Source organism: Fusarium falciforme, chromosome 7 (genome assembly GCF_026873545.1).
Source record: "Fusarium falciforme chromosome 7, complete sequence".
Lineage (NCBI taxonomy): Eukaryota > Fungi > Ascomycota > Sordariomycetes > Hypocreales > Nectriaceae > Fusarium > Fusarium falciforme.
In genome coordinates, this window is record NC_070550.1 from 3,027,902 (window position 1) to 3,042,801 (window position 14,900).

At 51.7% G+C, this 14,900-nt stretch overlaps 5 protein-coding genes across 5 annotated transcripts; 2 read left to right on the forward strand and 3 right to left on the reverse strand.

The window, feature by feature from the left end:
• Positions 1-135: 135 nt before the first annotated feature.
• NCS54_00958100 (Hypothetical protein) lies at positions 136-2,238 on the reverse strand (the record flags this gene model as incomplete). Its single annotated transcript, XM_053154922.1, has 1 exon — positions 136-2,238. The coding sequence occupies one exon, from the start codon at positions 2,236-2,238 to the stop codon at positions 136-138; it is 2,103 nt and encodes a 700-aa protein (XP_053010897.1).
• A 2,684-nt stretch (positions 2,239-4,922) lies between these two features.
• On the forward strand, positions 4,923-5,949 carry NCS54_00958200 (Hypothetical protein; the record flags this gene model as incomplete). Its single annotated transcript, XM_053154923.1, has 3 exons — positions 4,923-5,701; positions 5,762-5,847; positions 5,894-5,949. 3 exons carry the CDS (start codon positions 4,923-4,925, stop codon positions 5,947-5,949), a joined length of 921 nt encoding a protein of 306 aa, XP_053010898.1.
• Positions 5,950-6,281: 332 nt separating this feature from the next.
• On the reverse strand, positions 6,282-8,900 carry NCS54_00958300 (Hypothetical protein; the record flags this gene model as incomplete). The annotated part of the gene is made up of 1 exon (XM_053154924.1): positions 6,282-8,900. One exon carries the CDS (start codon positions 8,898-8,900, stop codon positions 6,282-6,284), a length of 2,619 nt encoding a protein of 872 aa, XP_053010899.1.
• A 554-nt stretch (positions 8,901-9,454) lies between these two features.
• NCS54_00958400 (MFS domain-containing protein) lies at positions 9,455-11,086 on the forward strand (the record flags this gene model as incomplete). The annotated part of the gene is made up of 1 exon (XM_053154925.1): positions 9,455-11,086. One exon carries the CDS (start codon positions 9,455-9,457, stop codon positions 11,084-11,086), a length of 1,632 nt encoding a protein of 543 aa, XP_053010900.1.
• A 307-nt stretch (positions 11,087-11,393) lies between these two features.
• On the reverse strand, positions 11,394-12,651 carry NCS54_00958500 (Hypothetical protein; the record flags this gene model as incomplete). Its single annotated transcript, XM_053154926.1, has 2 exons — positions 11,394-12,287; positions 12,346-12,651. The coding sequence occupies 2 exons, from the start codon at positions 12,649-12,651 to the stop codon at positions 11,394-11,396; spliced, it is 1,200 nt and encodes a 399-aa protein (XP_053010901.1).
• Between the last annotated feature and the right edge of the window lie 2,249 nt (positions 12,652-14,900).

Genomic DNA, 14,900 nt, shown 5'->3' on the forward strand with positions numbered 1-14,900 from the left:
CTATTAAATTTCACTCAACATAGGCAAATCCTTCATCTTGCACACACATCATAAACCATAGACCACTTTCCATCAAGCGTCTCCTGGTTCCATGTCCCGATTCCAGAGTAGATGTCTATCTTAAGCCAAAACTCGTCAAGATCGTCCAGGCTGCTGTATCACACCGCCCTCCAACCCGAAGCTCCTCACACTTTCACCAGCATGCTGCTGTACCAATCCGTACCCGACCTTCACCTTGTTCTTGTCCAGCTCGCCTCCAGGTCCCAGCCCGTTGAGACTCGGCGCTCTAGTGGCTTCCATGATAGAGGATGGCTTCATATCGCGCATCAACCCTTCTTCACGAGCCGCTTGAAAGCCCAGGAGCACCCCGACCAAAGCCAAAACAAAGCTGGCCAGATACACCGCTAAAAGCTGGAGCATATCATAACGAAAAACAGTACTCGGCCGTGTACGAACACACGGATAGGATGTCTCGGGGCCGCCGCGAGCGTTTCCTGAGGGTTTCCCATTGGATGCCCAGGAGACAGCAAGGAAGGACGGTTCGGACAATAGTGACACTATGATGTCCTCGTACAGCTTCTCTATGGCTTGTGGAAGATTATCGACGGGAAGGTAGTTTATGAAGGTCATAAGAGATGTCAGCATCATTTCTGTTTCTGCAATAAAATATGGCATCTTCATTGTTCCATTCAGATAGGTCCTCAAACCATAGCCGAGTGAATGGAATGCCGCTGTTCGTTGGTAGTTCCACACATCATGTGGAAACACGTAATTCTCCTCTGGCGTAGCTACAGTGCGATCTCTGAGCCTTTTGTCCGGGTCTTTTTCGTCGGGGAGATACGTGGTGTCGACCACCTTCCTCAGGTAGTTGCGACTGATGATTTCGTGAGATTGTTCCCCTCGAATGTACTCAAACTTGACGGTGTAGTTGATCTCGTAATGTTCACAGCCAAAAATGACCGGGGTGTAAGCATCATACCAGCCTGGGGATTCTCTCGACAACGGCTGCGGGACCGATGTATCATTGACGGTAGCATATCCAATCCAGATGATGGGTTCGGTTCGAAAAGCCCCCATATTCTTCGGATATGGCGGGTCGAAACGAGGCATCCCGCCGAGACTGGAATTAGTTATTTGCTCCACACCGTACTGACCCCTCTCAGTATTAGCGAGGTAGGTAAAGTCGCCCTCTGGCGCAATCGCGCTGGTGTCGAACGGTGCTTCAGAGTCTCCAAGTTTCTTCACCTTGGAGCCCACTCCAGACGCGAGCTCCTGGCATTTATAGCCTGGGCCGATAAAATCGATGACATAAGAGCAGTCCCAGCTATCGGAACATATCTCCACACCCGCCCTCCTTCGGGTTGTGGGTTGGCCTTGGGATATAACCGGAGGAAGAAGCTGTCTCGAGTACTGCATGGAGGGTCGGGCCCAGTAATCAAACTCGCCCTTTGTGATATCCGGGCTTCCATTCTCTGGCATCGTGGTGTTCCATAGTGATACTGATAGCTCTAGGCGGTTGTTGATTTTAATAGGATCACGCCAATCGGTGATTGCTTCGTTGGTGAAGTTGAGAGTGCGTACGGATGGACAGGACGCGAGCTCTGACCACTCTGTCGCGACGGTAGAGAGAGTTTCTGAAGTCAATACCACAACCAGGGGCGTAAGCCAACAATAAAGAGCGAGGCAAGTCGATATCTTGGCCCTTTTTATCGCCCTCCAGTCAGCCAGGGACGTGAACTCGGTGTTGGCGGTAAAGATGGAATCGACTGTGTGAAGCCGAGCCGTCCTCCGTCGCACGACGAGCCAAGCTCGTTGCTGAAATGCCATGGTCACAGCAGTTCCGAAGCTGGCTTTAGCGCAGAAGGCGATGATGGTGCCGTACCGGAACATAAGAGATTGCGCATCGCCTTCCTTGCCGTCGAGATGAAGGTAGAATAAATGGTGGCCAATGGAAAAGATGGTGCCGATGAGAAGGAGTAAAAACATTTTCCAGGGCCTAAGTAAGAAGGCTTCCCAGGAGTTGTAGAATCGGGTGCATGTCCTCTCGTTGGCACTCTCGGGGCGCGGATTGTCTGGGTCAGGTGTGGTTTCCGGCGACACAGCACCTAAAATGGGCAAGTTCGTGTCACTTTCTAATGGAGACACAGACCGTGTGTCATTTCCAGCCAGGATCGACTCATCCTGTTGGTTGTGGGTATTCATCTGGTCGGGATGTGAGTGTGCTTGGGGGCTCTCCATTTCGTGCTTGACTCCGTAATGAACAGAAATGATGAGAAGTGCGGAAAGGATGTGAGAAAGGCAGACCCAAAAGGCTCTGCCATGCGGGGTAAAGGCGTTTCTTATGTGAGAAATAATTGTCTTGTTCCCGGCCTGGCATTTGTTTGATTTGCAAATTGGCAAGCCACGGCTGAAGTACGAAACATGGCTGAGCGTTACACGGCTTGGAGTTGTGGGGCCTGGACCTACAAATGCCCCGAGAATAGCATGCATTAATAATTGTGATTGGTTAACCTGCAGCCTCTCGCCAAGGTCTGCAACCACAAGTTAGTCCTGTTCGGGGGGCTTAGATGAGTGGGAGAGACACGTTCCCAAACGTGATTGGCAATAAAAGCCTGCAGACGAGTATTTAGAGAGCGGGCTGTGCTATCTGTCCACTGGTCAACAAAAAATGGCTTCTTGGCCCTATAGTGAAAAACAGGAGCCCAGTTCTGAGCTATGGAAAACTGATATCGTTTCCTCCCACCCAGCCCAGTGTGTCCGGTCCCGCCACGGATACTCGTTAGGGCCCTCTGCTGAACCCCGTAGCATCTCCTTGATATCGTAGCATCTGATCAGTATTGCCCTGACTTTCCATGTCCTTGTCCTAGCGCCGCTGCTGTTATCCCCTTCATCTCTCATATACTCGACAACCCAACAAGCGTTGATTCTCGAGGACTCCGAAACTTCTCTCGGTTTTTCTAAGACTATTTCACTTGGCTTTGTCAACTGTTCTTCCCTCTCGACAACAGTTGAGGCCACGGCAGCCTCAATTTCACCAACCCAGGGACCCTCCCTCCCACTTTTCCGCAACAAAGTGATGGCTCTGCGTCGCCAGGTAGGATGTCGGTATTTGAGCGCCGTAAAATAAAGCGGGTGAATAATTCCCATCTCTGGAGCAAAGAACGGCAGGCTATTGTTGCCATTTGAATCGTCGGCGTGATGCAAAAGTGTCTCAACAGAAGTCACAATTTCTTGGAATTCGGGGGCATAGTCATCGAATGCCGATTCATGGGGCTCAAGGGCGTTGGCGGCATGGACGAAAGCGGCGAGACATTGTGTCCGGAGAACGAGCAATTGCTCATTGCCCAGGGTAGTCTCTGTAACATTGTGACGTGAAAGCCATTGCTTCAGATCAGCAAGATGGCGACCTTGTTCGATGAGAAGCCCAGGTGGTAGTATTCGACGGCTGACGTATCTGTATTTCGATGCGGTGGCGATGAAGTGATAACACAGGTGTAAGATGGGAAAGAGCGCTTGGTCAGGCGTGCATGCAAGCAGAGCCTTTGGCGTCGGAATGGGCAATGGGGGCAGATCCGGTGCGCGGCCAACTGCAAACGTTGAAGAATGGAGATCCAGTTTCCGCAATAGCAACGATACTTGCTTCATATTCATAATGGCCTTCTCTGTCAGTTTTGGGTTAGATCTCAGCAATGCAAAGGCTCCTTGAAGATGTAAGAGACCCTTATCGAGCCGTTGTTGCAAAGCCTCAGCACATGAAAGAAAGAGACACGCCACAATGCAGGGAACTATCCCATACTGGAGGGAAGAGAGATCAACTTGCACAAGGCGCAATGCTCTAGTGTAGTGCTCTATAGCCTCAGATGACTGGTTGCCTCTGAGTACGTGTGCATCATATGACGCGCCAAAGGCTGCGGCTGCAGCCTGCACAGAGGGGATGGATTGCGTCAGCTGGGGAATAGTGTGAGACCAGAATGCTACTTCAAGGTCGTTCTTTGACCTTCGGGGTCCTTGCACCAAGACTCTGCATATGAGATTGACGAAGCGATTCTGCAGGAGGGTTGGGTTGGGCGGAAGGGATATCGTTGTTGGTGCAGGAAGTGCCCCATGTGGATAGGCACATGGTCGCTTGGATGTCAAGCACCGCCGGCAGATTGGCTTTGACTCGTCGCATTTGATTCGCCGGGATCTTCAAAGAAGTCGTCAGCGTCGTTGTGGCGCCCAGATTCCCGCAAGAGACTCACTTGCAAGTGAAACACCCGAATTTTGATTGCTTGACGTTGGTCCTGGTTCGCTTGGGCTTGGCCTTATTGGCTACAGGTGTAAGCATGCTCCGCACTGGTCAGTGAGCCTGATAAGGCTGACGACGACATCTAAAGACCGAGGGAGGAAATGCAGGAGGGAAAGACCGAGCATTTAAAGGGAGTGCTCCATCAAGAGTATTTAAAAGAATGAGTTCATCATCAACCTGGTGGATCTCGGTTCCAATCATTAATCGCGTCCATGCCAAAAGAATCCTAGCGTAAACTCAAAGACCGAGAAAATACTGGAGCCTGGCGGAAAGTGGCCAATAGGCAAGCTCTGTCAAAGACCGAGGATCCCTGGAGATCTGAGGATTTCGTGGTTTCATGCAGGGGAACCGCTCCTCCACAGGCAGCTCGGTCTTTGATGCAACTATTTTTGGGGAGGGAACAATTGCAATAAGAAGACAATTTGAGTCAACACGTTGAAGGAGACTTGCAGATATTCAGTTATTTATTCGCCATGCCTCTAGCTGTTCTGCTGGTCGACCTGATTCTTCAACTGCCTTCCAGCCGCTCGTCTTGTCTCCCTCATTTCCCTTCTACTCAGTCCTTTCTTCGTTACACCCACCATCGGCGGCCTTCTAACACCTTGCGCTAAAACACCCAAATCTCGATCTCAAAATGGCGCCAGAACCACAGTTCTGCACAGACATCACCACTGAGTGCCTGAAATACACCATCTACGGATACCGGCCCAACCTGGGTGTCAACGCCTTCTTTGTCGCCTTCTTCGCCGTTTGCTTCGGTGCAAACATTTGGCTGGGCATTCGCTGCCGCATCAAAGGCTATGCCATTGCACTAGCTCTTGGCTGCTTGGCCATGGTCTTAGGGTATCTCGGTCGTCTCGGCCTATACTTCCGACCCTTTGACGCGATCCCCTTCCAGGCTCAGGTCTGCTGCCTCATCATTGCCCCGGCTTTCAACAGCGCGGCTGTTTATCTCATGCTCAAATACCTTGTCGAACTGTTTGGTCCCGAGTGCTCTATTCTCAAACCGAAGCAGTACACCATCGTGTTCGTTACCGCCGACATCATTTCCCTGGTTTTACAGGCAACTGGCGGTGGCATCGCAGCAACTGCCGGCTCCGACAAGGATATGCTTGAGTTAGGAAATAATATCATGATGGCAGGAATTGCGTTCCAGGTCGTTACCCTATCCATATTCGCCATCTTGTCGGTCTTGTTCCTCGCCAGGCGAATCGCGGCACGTCCTGTAGATCCTCTCTCCGGCACCGCATTGGAGGCATGGCGCAGCATGCGTTTTCGACTCTTCTTGTTCGGTCTTATCACCGCATTCACTGCTATTTATATCCGTTGTATCTACCGAATTGCCGAAATGAGAGGGGGCTGGGGTAACGACCTCATGAAGGATGAGATTGCCTTTATCATTCTGGAAGGATTGTAAGTCCAGCTTGACACAACATTGACAGCATTTGATGTCTTTCTAACTAGATGGCATAGTATGATGCTCATTGCGACATTGGCTCAGACCGTCTTGCATCCTGGCCTTCTCTTTCCGGCAATGCTTGGTCCGCAAATGAAGTCGAGTACGAAAGCCTGACCGTACCAATATTACAGGCTAATGGATCTCAGAGGACTTGTCAGGAACATGGACCGACATCACCGAGCTGCCTATCATCACTAAATAAGCGACTGTCGTGAGAGAGTTATGAGCGGCGGCATGTGAGGTTGCGACTCTAGGGTGGGTCAGATCGCGACGCTCCTCTGTGTAGAAACGCGAGCCAACAACGGGACCTTACAGAGGTCGGAGAGAAAGATGAAGGATGGGGACTGATAGAAGACATTATTACTGAGAAATAAGTGCCGGGATAGGAATTGGTAGAGCTTTGTCATAATTCTGGTTGTTAGTCGATCGGTTGGGGGTGATACAAGCGTTAAATAACACGCGTCTATTTCATTCTATCTATAACCATCACGTCTATGCCCGTACCCTATCGCCTTCATTCTCTATATAGACAGATCAGAGATACTGTCGAATGTTTGCCAAGTTGAAGATGGCACTGACACCATACCGCGCAGTCTCGTTGGTAAAAACCCAAGGTGCCTCCTCTCCTTCATTGAAGAACTCAGGTGGGGACGCCTTATTGACCTGCCAATCCTGATTTTCTAGGTATCCATCGATGTTGAAGAACTGATTCCAAGCGGCTCTTCCCAGCTCTTCACTATTTTGCTCAACCGATGCTATCGCTGTCAATGTGGAATGACTTTGACGCCACATGACTGTGGGTTCTGGGAACTCGAAGCCAAACTCTTTAAGCTGAACCTCGCGGGTTCCATTGTAGGCTCTGCAGTAGCGAAGCCAGACTTCTGTGAAAGCTTCAACTGTCGTAGGGTATTCGTCCTTGGCGTAGTCCAACAGCTCAGTGAAGATCTCGGGGAAGCCAAACAGCATGGACAAATGCGAAATCGCCCATGCAGGAGTAGGAGGAGGGCATTCCAGGATATCGCCAGTCGTGGGATTCAGGAGGATTGCATTGTTCCCAATACCATGCGAAAGCTTGGAAAGACCCTCGAGCATCTTCAACAGGAGATCTCTGGACTGTTCCCAACCCTCTGTTCGTCTCTCCCAGGTAGTCAACCACGAAGCAGCAAGAGGACCACAGTCAAGTCCAATGTTTGCCATCGCGAAATCATCAGGAATGCCTGCATGCTCTTGAACCTTGCGGTGCGAGTCAAGGCCAAGAAGAGCATTCTGGCATTGGCCAAGCTCTGAGATTAAATCTCCCATGCGCTCGTCGCCCGTCAAGTAGTAGTAGATGCGCCTGTACAGCACATTGGATATGCGAAGCTGCTTTGAGCTGTCGCTAAAATGCTGCACGCCGTGACGAGTTCCAAAGCCCTTGAACTTGCCCGAGTGATAAACGTCGACCTCGGCGGTGTGTGCAGTCATGGCGCGAGCCATCTTGAACACGTCGGCACGACCTGTGTGGAGGAAGTACAACCAGAGCCACAAGTCTGTCGACAGCTCCGAGTTGTCCCAAGCATAGCCGCCGACATCGTATCTCCATGCATGGCGGTATGGATCGTATGTATGTTGGACGTCGCCATAGTCGAGGAAGCCGTACCAACGATGTTGTTCAACCTGTCCTTGGTAGTACTTGAACAGCAGGTCGAGGTTCTTCTCGATGTTGGACTCTTTCTCAGATGGGGTGTCACCCAGAATTCGAGCATCGGGAGACCAGCATCCATGAAAGACTCGTGTCGAGTGCATATACTCTGGTGTCGGGGCCAGGCAAGGGGGATCGCGAACAAGAGATGAAAAGAGACTGAAGTCTTCGTTGGATGGCGTGGCCAAGAAGGGTCTGAGAAAGATTTGGTTGGATCGTGCGATGCCATTTGCAGTAGCAAAGCCTGGCTCGTAATCCTCGTATGTGACATTAAGTGCATCCAACTGCTTGGGGTACGTGTCTAGTCCAAGGCCGTCGTGGTAAGGCATCGTCTCGAGAGGCTCAGCCAATGGGGAGTACAGCCACATGGTAATTGTTCCTTCATCCTTTGTAAGGTTCGACAGGTCGATCTGCGTAGGGTGCCGTTCCCAGAACTCGTTCATGCCAACAGCAATTCCACCATGGTTGGCAGACCCGACATATACAGTTCCATCGGATCTCCCACCGCCGGTCGACCTGACCCAGGAGAAGCCTGGTTTCGTTCGTTTCTTCACGGTGAAGCCATCCGATGATAGCTGGGAGAGGGAGTATGCATCCCAGGTCGGGACCGAGGCCAGACCGGCAGGGAGCTTGGTCTTCTCCCACCCATCCTCTCGAAGCGTGACAGGTTTTCCAGATGTCTGGTCAATCCTGTTCTGAATGGTGGGCCCGAATCTCAAGCCCGAGAGGCCTTGAACTTCCTCCTTCAAGACACCTCCGGCTGCACCACCAAGACGAACGTGTCTATTGTAGAACTCGGTATCTCGGAGAGGGACCTTAAACTGGACACCCAAAGAGGTCAAAGGTTCGTCGCCATTGAGATCGTGAATGAAGGAATGGACGATTCGAATTGTGGGCGTGTGCGAGTAGACATAGACTCTAACATCGAAGGGGAGATGTTCTTGACTGTCGGCGACGACATTTCCGGAAACTTTGACAACAACACGATTGTCGGTCGCGTTTTCGATGACGATGTTCTTGACAGATGTCGCGTATTCTTTTTTGTTGATAGACGCGACAAGGGTTGCGCCCGAGCAAAGAGAGCGACCGCTCAGCGTGAGGCTATTGAACAAAGAAGACCCAGTTGAGAGCGAAAACTCAATCCTCAGTCCAGCTCGGGTAGACACCGAGATAATTCCAGACTCATCCTTGATGGAAATGCCACCGGTCTGCTCAGCGCTCGTATCGACAGGCTTGACTCGATAGACCTCGTGATGACCGAGGTTACCACTAACAGAGTGAGCCGTCCACTTGAGCGAACCATCGGGCCAGTAGGCAATCTCGCGACAGTCGAGCGGGTACGTCTGATCATCTCCCCCAATGGTAAAGGCTTGGCCCGGGCGAAGATACCCCTTGGGCCAGGGCATGCCGAACGAGACACCGCTAGCCGAGCTCCTGTCGGCCACCAGCCAACGCACACTGGCGGTCGACATTGTCCCGAGTGGCGAGTACAGAACGTGACCAACAGAAAGAGTCAAAGGGGTGACAAGGGTCGGAGAAGGGGTCAGGTTTGGGGGAAAGAGAACACAATGGGGTTGGGGGTGTTGCCGCTAATTGTAGGCTTGACAAGCCGTGTGATGGGAACAGGCCCCTCGTAATTAACTGACTGGCCGTAATAAAGCCAAGCTTGACAATAACCTCGGGGGTTGGGCAGGAAATCAAGTTTAACCTTTCCTGGGGTAAACGCGGGGAAAAGGGCGGGGAAGACGTGGATAAAATCATCCCCTTCGAGTCTTGGTATTGGGTAATTCCACCAATCCAGGCTAACACCCCGGCGGATCTTGCCCCGAGACGCGGGTTAAGTGCCAGCATGAGACGGTATCCATTCGACCGACATGACCGAGCCTGGATTACGGCGCAGTAGTCACTGACTCGAGGGCCATATATACCCCCCTCTTCTCCGTGCGGAGTAAACAAGGTCAGACTCGGTGAACTTTCATCTCGAGATCACACACTTCTTCAAGACACCACAGACAACCTCGCCAACATGGTTGAACACCAGGAAGACCGCAAGGACCCCGGCACCGTCGACGTCCTCCCCGACAGGGACGAGGAAAAGAACCTCAGCGGCGATGACCTCCTCAAGGGTGCCGAGCAGGCCAACGAGGCTGAGCACAAGCTGAGTCTCCTTCAGGGTCTCAAGAAATACCCCAAGGCCTGCGCCTTCTCCTTCCTCTTCTCATCTGCCCTGATCATGGAGGGTTTCGACAAGGCCTTCATCACCGCCTTCTTCGCCTTCCCCGCCTTCCAGAAGCGCTATGGCGAGCTTCAACCCACGGGCGATTACCAGGTGCCTGCCAGCCTCCAGGCCGCCGTCGGAAACTGTGTCAGCGTCGGTCAGATCATTGGTCTTTTGCTCAACGGTCTTCTGGCTGATTGGTTCGGTTACCGAGTCGTCATGTTTGGCTGTCTCTTCTTGATGATGTGCTTCATCTTCCTTCAGTTCTTTGCCACCAGCATCTACATGTACCTCGGCGCTGGTCTCCTCCTCGGTGTCCCATGGGGTGTCTTCCAGACCATCACCACGACATATGCCGCCGAGGTCACCCCCAACGTCCTGCGACCTTACCTCACCATGTTGGTGTCCATGTGCTGGAGTATCGGCTACCTCATCGGCACTGGAACTCTCCGAGGCTTCCTCTCCATGGAGGGTCAGTGGGCTTACAGAATTCCCTTTGCCATGCAGTGGATCCTCCCCATCCCTCTGGCGATCGGTATCTACTTTGCGCCCGAATCCCCATGGTGGCTCGTTCGAAAGGGCCGACACGAGGATGCCGAGAAGTCCCTGCGAAGGCTTCAATCCCGGGGCGGTACCGAGGAGGAGATTGCCAACTCCATGTCCCTGATCAAGTACACCATCCAGATCGAGAACGAGCACCGATCCTCCAGCACATACAAGGATCTCTTCCGCAAGAAGAACCTCCGACGCACAGAGATCACCGTTCTCACATATGTCGTCCAGGAACTCTGCGTCCCGCTTGTCTCATACGTCGTCTACTTCCTACAGCAAGCTGGTGTTCCCACCTCTGCCTCGTTCAATTTCGGCATTGGACAGTACGCCATGGCCATCGTCGGTGTCTTCATCGCCTTTCTCGTTATTCCCAAAGTTGGCCGAAGAACCCTGATTCTGTGCGGTACATCCTTCATGGCCTCTACGTCCATCCTCATCGGTTTCTTGGGTATCCCAGACACGCTTAAGCAGACCAAGTTTGCCTACGCTATCGGCAGTATCCTCCTGATCGAGTACTTTGTCTTCTTCATCACTTGCGGTCCTGTCATCTACACCGTCGTCACCGAGATCCCCTCGAGCTACCTCCGAATCAAGAGTGTCGCCATCGCCCGAGCGGCCTACAACGTTAACGTGCTCATCTACGGCCAGCTCGTTCCCCGCATGGTCCAACGTGCCACCTGGAACTGGGGAGCCAAGTCTGGTTTCTTCTACGGTGGAATCATGTGCATTGGTCTCACCTGGGTCTTCTTCCGTCTTCCCGAGACTAAGGACCGCACTTTTGCTGAGATTGACATTCTGTTTGAGCAGAAGGTCTCGGCTAGGGACTTCCGAAAGGCCAAGGTCGACTTGACTACCAAGACTGTGACTATTGACAAGGAGGCAAAGTAAACGATGGATTTGGACATGAATACTTGATAATCTACTTTCTTATGGTCTGAGTTCTGTCACCATGGCCATTGGGCAGTGGCGATAGTGTCTCGACCTTGGAACTCTATATAGCAATCTATAATGTTGCCTACACCAGAACGTTCGATGCTGCGTAGTGCTAAGCTTTAATGCGAAATGAACAATATTTTGATTCAGATTGAATCCGTTATCATTCCTGTCACTCTAATTCTACTCAACATGCCGTCGACCAAACCCATAGCTTCCCCATTCTTGGTTCCACCTTGTAGCCTGGTGCAGCCCTTCCAAGTTAGGCGCCATTGCCGTTATACAGCAGCAGATTCGGGACCTCCCGTCGATCCGAGATAAGGTTTTTAGTCGCTAGTGCCAAAATCCTCGCCTTGATCTGTGCAGGGGTTCGTGGACCCTCCAGTGCCAGAAGATACGCCACCACTCCAGCAACATGCGGTGCCGCCTGGGACGTACCAGAAGTGGTATAAGTTGATGTAGATGATGTGTACCAAGCAGAGGTGACACTCTCTCCGGGGGCAAAGAGGTCAACTACAGAGCCCCAGTTGGAGTTCCTCCATCGCTGATAGTTATTGTTGCTTGCGGCAACCGTGATGGCGGCGGGAAGGTTGGCAGGGGACCAGTCAGCTGAGTCAATATTGGAGTTGCCTGCGGCCGCGACGACTGGGATGCCATTATTGATGGCTGCCTGGACGGCATTGTTGACGACAGTCGAGCTAGCAGTGAGAAGAGACATGTTGATGACAGCCTTGCCGACGCGGTTCTTGGAAATGACGTCGCGAACGGTCCAGTCTAGACCGTCCAAGATCCATGCACCAGAGCCAGAAGAGGTGCCAGTAACTTGGACACCAATGATAGAAGTCTTCTTCGCGACTCCGTAGGTAACTCCACCAACAATGCCCGCGACGTGAGTACCATGACCGTGGTCAGTCGCCGCTCCGTTTGTCGCATCGTAAGCAAGGGCAGCTCTTCCCTCAAACTCCCTATGACTGGCCAGAAGTCCGGAGTCCAGAACGTAGGAAAATGTTCCGGCACCGGCACTGGAGTCGTATCTGTAGTTGGAGGAGGAAGAGGGGGGGTTGGCGTGAGAGATGGCAGACAGACCCCAGGGAGGGTTCTCCTGCGTGACTGGAGAGGCCAAGAAGACCTCTGGGTTCCTCTCAACAGCGGTAACCTATATACCATACTTAGTATTCCTCTGTCAAAAGTTCCACCTCCGAGAGGCCACTCACATTGGGGTTATGCTTAATAGCATCCAGCGTGTCCTCGTCAAAAGACCCGACATACGCCAAGAAACCAGGAAATTGGAAAGTCTTTTCAAGTCCAGCCGGAGCATCATCGCGCTTCTGCACGTTCTTGGCGTGTAGCTCCGAGACCCACCGAGCATGAAGCTTCAAGTCGGAGTCGGAGGACACCTCGGGTTTCAGTGCCACGATCCATTGTTCGGCAGCCGGGGTAGTGGATCCTTGAGAAGCGGGTAGGGCAACAGCCAGCCCGATGGCTTGAAAGATGAGGGCCAGAGATGCAAGACGAGCCATTCTTCAAGAGTTTAGGCGAGTGTGATGAACACCCATAATGGGCGGGCATGCGGTCAATAAATAGTCACTACGCCAAGAAGCCTATCCAAGTAGCCTACCCATCGTATCCAAAGCAGGAAGGTGTTGAAATATGCCTGCCAAAAGCTCTATGTCGCCAGTTTACAAGGGGGTTCAGTCGTATTCCGGATGGAGTTGCGACAAGGGTGCCGAAACAGCCTTCCCGAGTCGGTAGACTGCTCCGATAACGTCAAGACGGAGTCTTATCTCACTATTTTAAACTTTAAACTTTGCAGATCATGTCGGAAGATATAATAGAGTGATAAGATGACGCTTTGACGCCTGTGCATAGGTGTGACGATATTTGCTAGTTCGCAAACGAGGCTGTTGATCGTTGCTTGTAACGCTAACTTATTTGCTTGCTGCACCTCTACCTCTGTTACTTTCTTGTTGTCGACACCCTTTTCCCTCGTAATTACATTGTAGATTTTTGTTCCGTGCTTGTTGGAGCTTTTATAATGCCCCCACGCCTCGTAAGCGTATTTGCTACGTCAGTCAACTGAAATTGAAACTGCTCGGCCCTGATGGTCAATTCATTGAGCTTAAGATCATTGCTGATGGTCTTCCCAGTCTGTGCCTTTTCGAAAAAGAGATCGTACCCACCATTCTGAGGCCTCATAGTTCCGATGAGAGCTAGCTATGATTGTAGATGAAGGCGAATGACTTGACAATGACAAACCTAACTCCGATTCCTATCATGACTAACTTGGCGTAGGAGCGTCTAGCATTGTTGAAGATAATGCGTTCTTTATTATAGTTGAAGCCCGGCCATTGACGGGATAACTGAGCCAGAAGGCCCTCCTGGGCTGAGAGGTACCGTTCTCCCTGGACATACACTTACCAGTCTCTTTCCACGCCTGGCGTAACCTGAGGCTTGGTAGTGGATTGCCAGGATTAACCTATTCAAATTAACTACGATGTAAGATGTCGGACTCCATTGTGCAGAGCGTTCCCTGTCCTCTGCTGCCACTCTCATGACCTCGGCGAATCAGAGCCAGGTTTTAGTGATAAGGCAACCGAGGCGCACAGGAGGCAAACCTGTGGCTATTGACATGATAGGCGGCGTTTTCCAGGTTGACATCAAGAAGGAGGGAAGCGTGACCTGCGTCCAACTGCAACCTTGCCCGGCCCCGCGCTCTCATGATTCAGCCTGGAGGCTTTTGCAGACATAGCCACTGCTTCAAGCTTCACTGATAACACCAACCTAAGCAGCCAACAAGGGCACTCTGGCCTCCGACCACGGAAGCGCTCAGTGGTGCTGCTAGCACCGTTGCCGTCGCCGACCTGTCGCTTCATTCCGCTGTATGGAGATGTTGGCCGTAGGCAAAACGATGGTAACCGACTGTGGTGAGTCCATGCACTCGTAGTTCCGTCTCGACAGGGAAGTGTAATAATTGTCGCTAAAACACACAGTGTAGCTCTGTTCTGTTTGCTATCGAACCACGAAAATCCCAAAGTCCCTGGCGAAGGAGAAGACATGCAATGGAGGAGGAGTGGAAGACAGCGACGAGAATACAGCGATACCGATACCATCCAACTTTTTCAAATAGTCCACGTTTACTGCCAACTATGGCGTGTCCGTCTCACCCGCAGGATCTCTGCAGCACCCTGCCACCTCGTGACGTGTCCATTGGAGGGTAGAGAAGAGAGGACAGCCGAATCAGTCTCGATTTTCCCCCTCCACTAGTCCGTAGACGATCTCCTGCACAGGAAAGCCTAGTCTGCCTTGTAAAATCAAATTACAATTGACATGCAAGTGACGTGGCTACCCCTCTCCTCCCTTCCTATCCCCAAAGGCATATTCTGCACCGCTCATTATATGCTTTAAGAAGCCCTATGGAGCTGAGGACACAAAAGACTTTCCTTCCAAGAGCTATAATTCATTCCGTTTCGAGTACCATAAAGCACACTTCCGCACTCTTTCTCCACACATTCAATATGTTCGGTGTCGGCACATCTCCTCTAGAAATTGCCAAGTACCTCCAGTTGCTGTGGATGTTGATTCAATTGCTCAAGGAGGGCGCGGTTGCGGGATTCGCGCAATTCGTCCAAACTTACGAAGACTTTTTTACAGAGGCGAAGGTGCTAGAGCAATACGCAAAGGACGACTGGTATATTCAGGGAAGGCTATTGGCCACACAGAAGCTCCTTCACGACTTCTTTCACAGCATCGAAGAGTTCTCACCGCACTT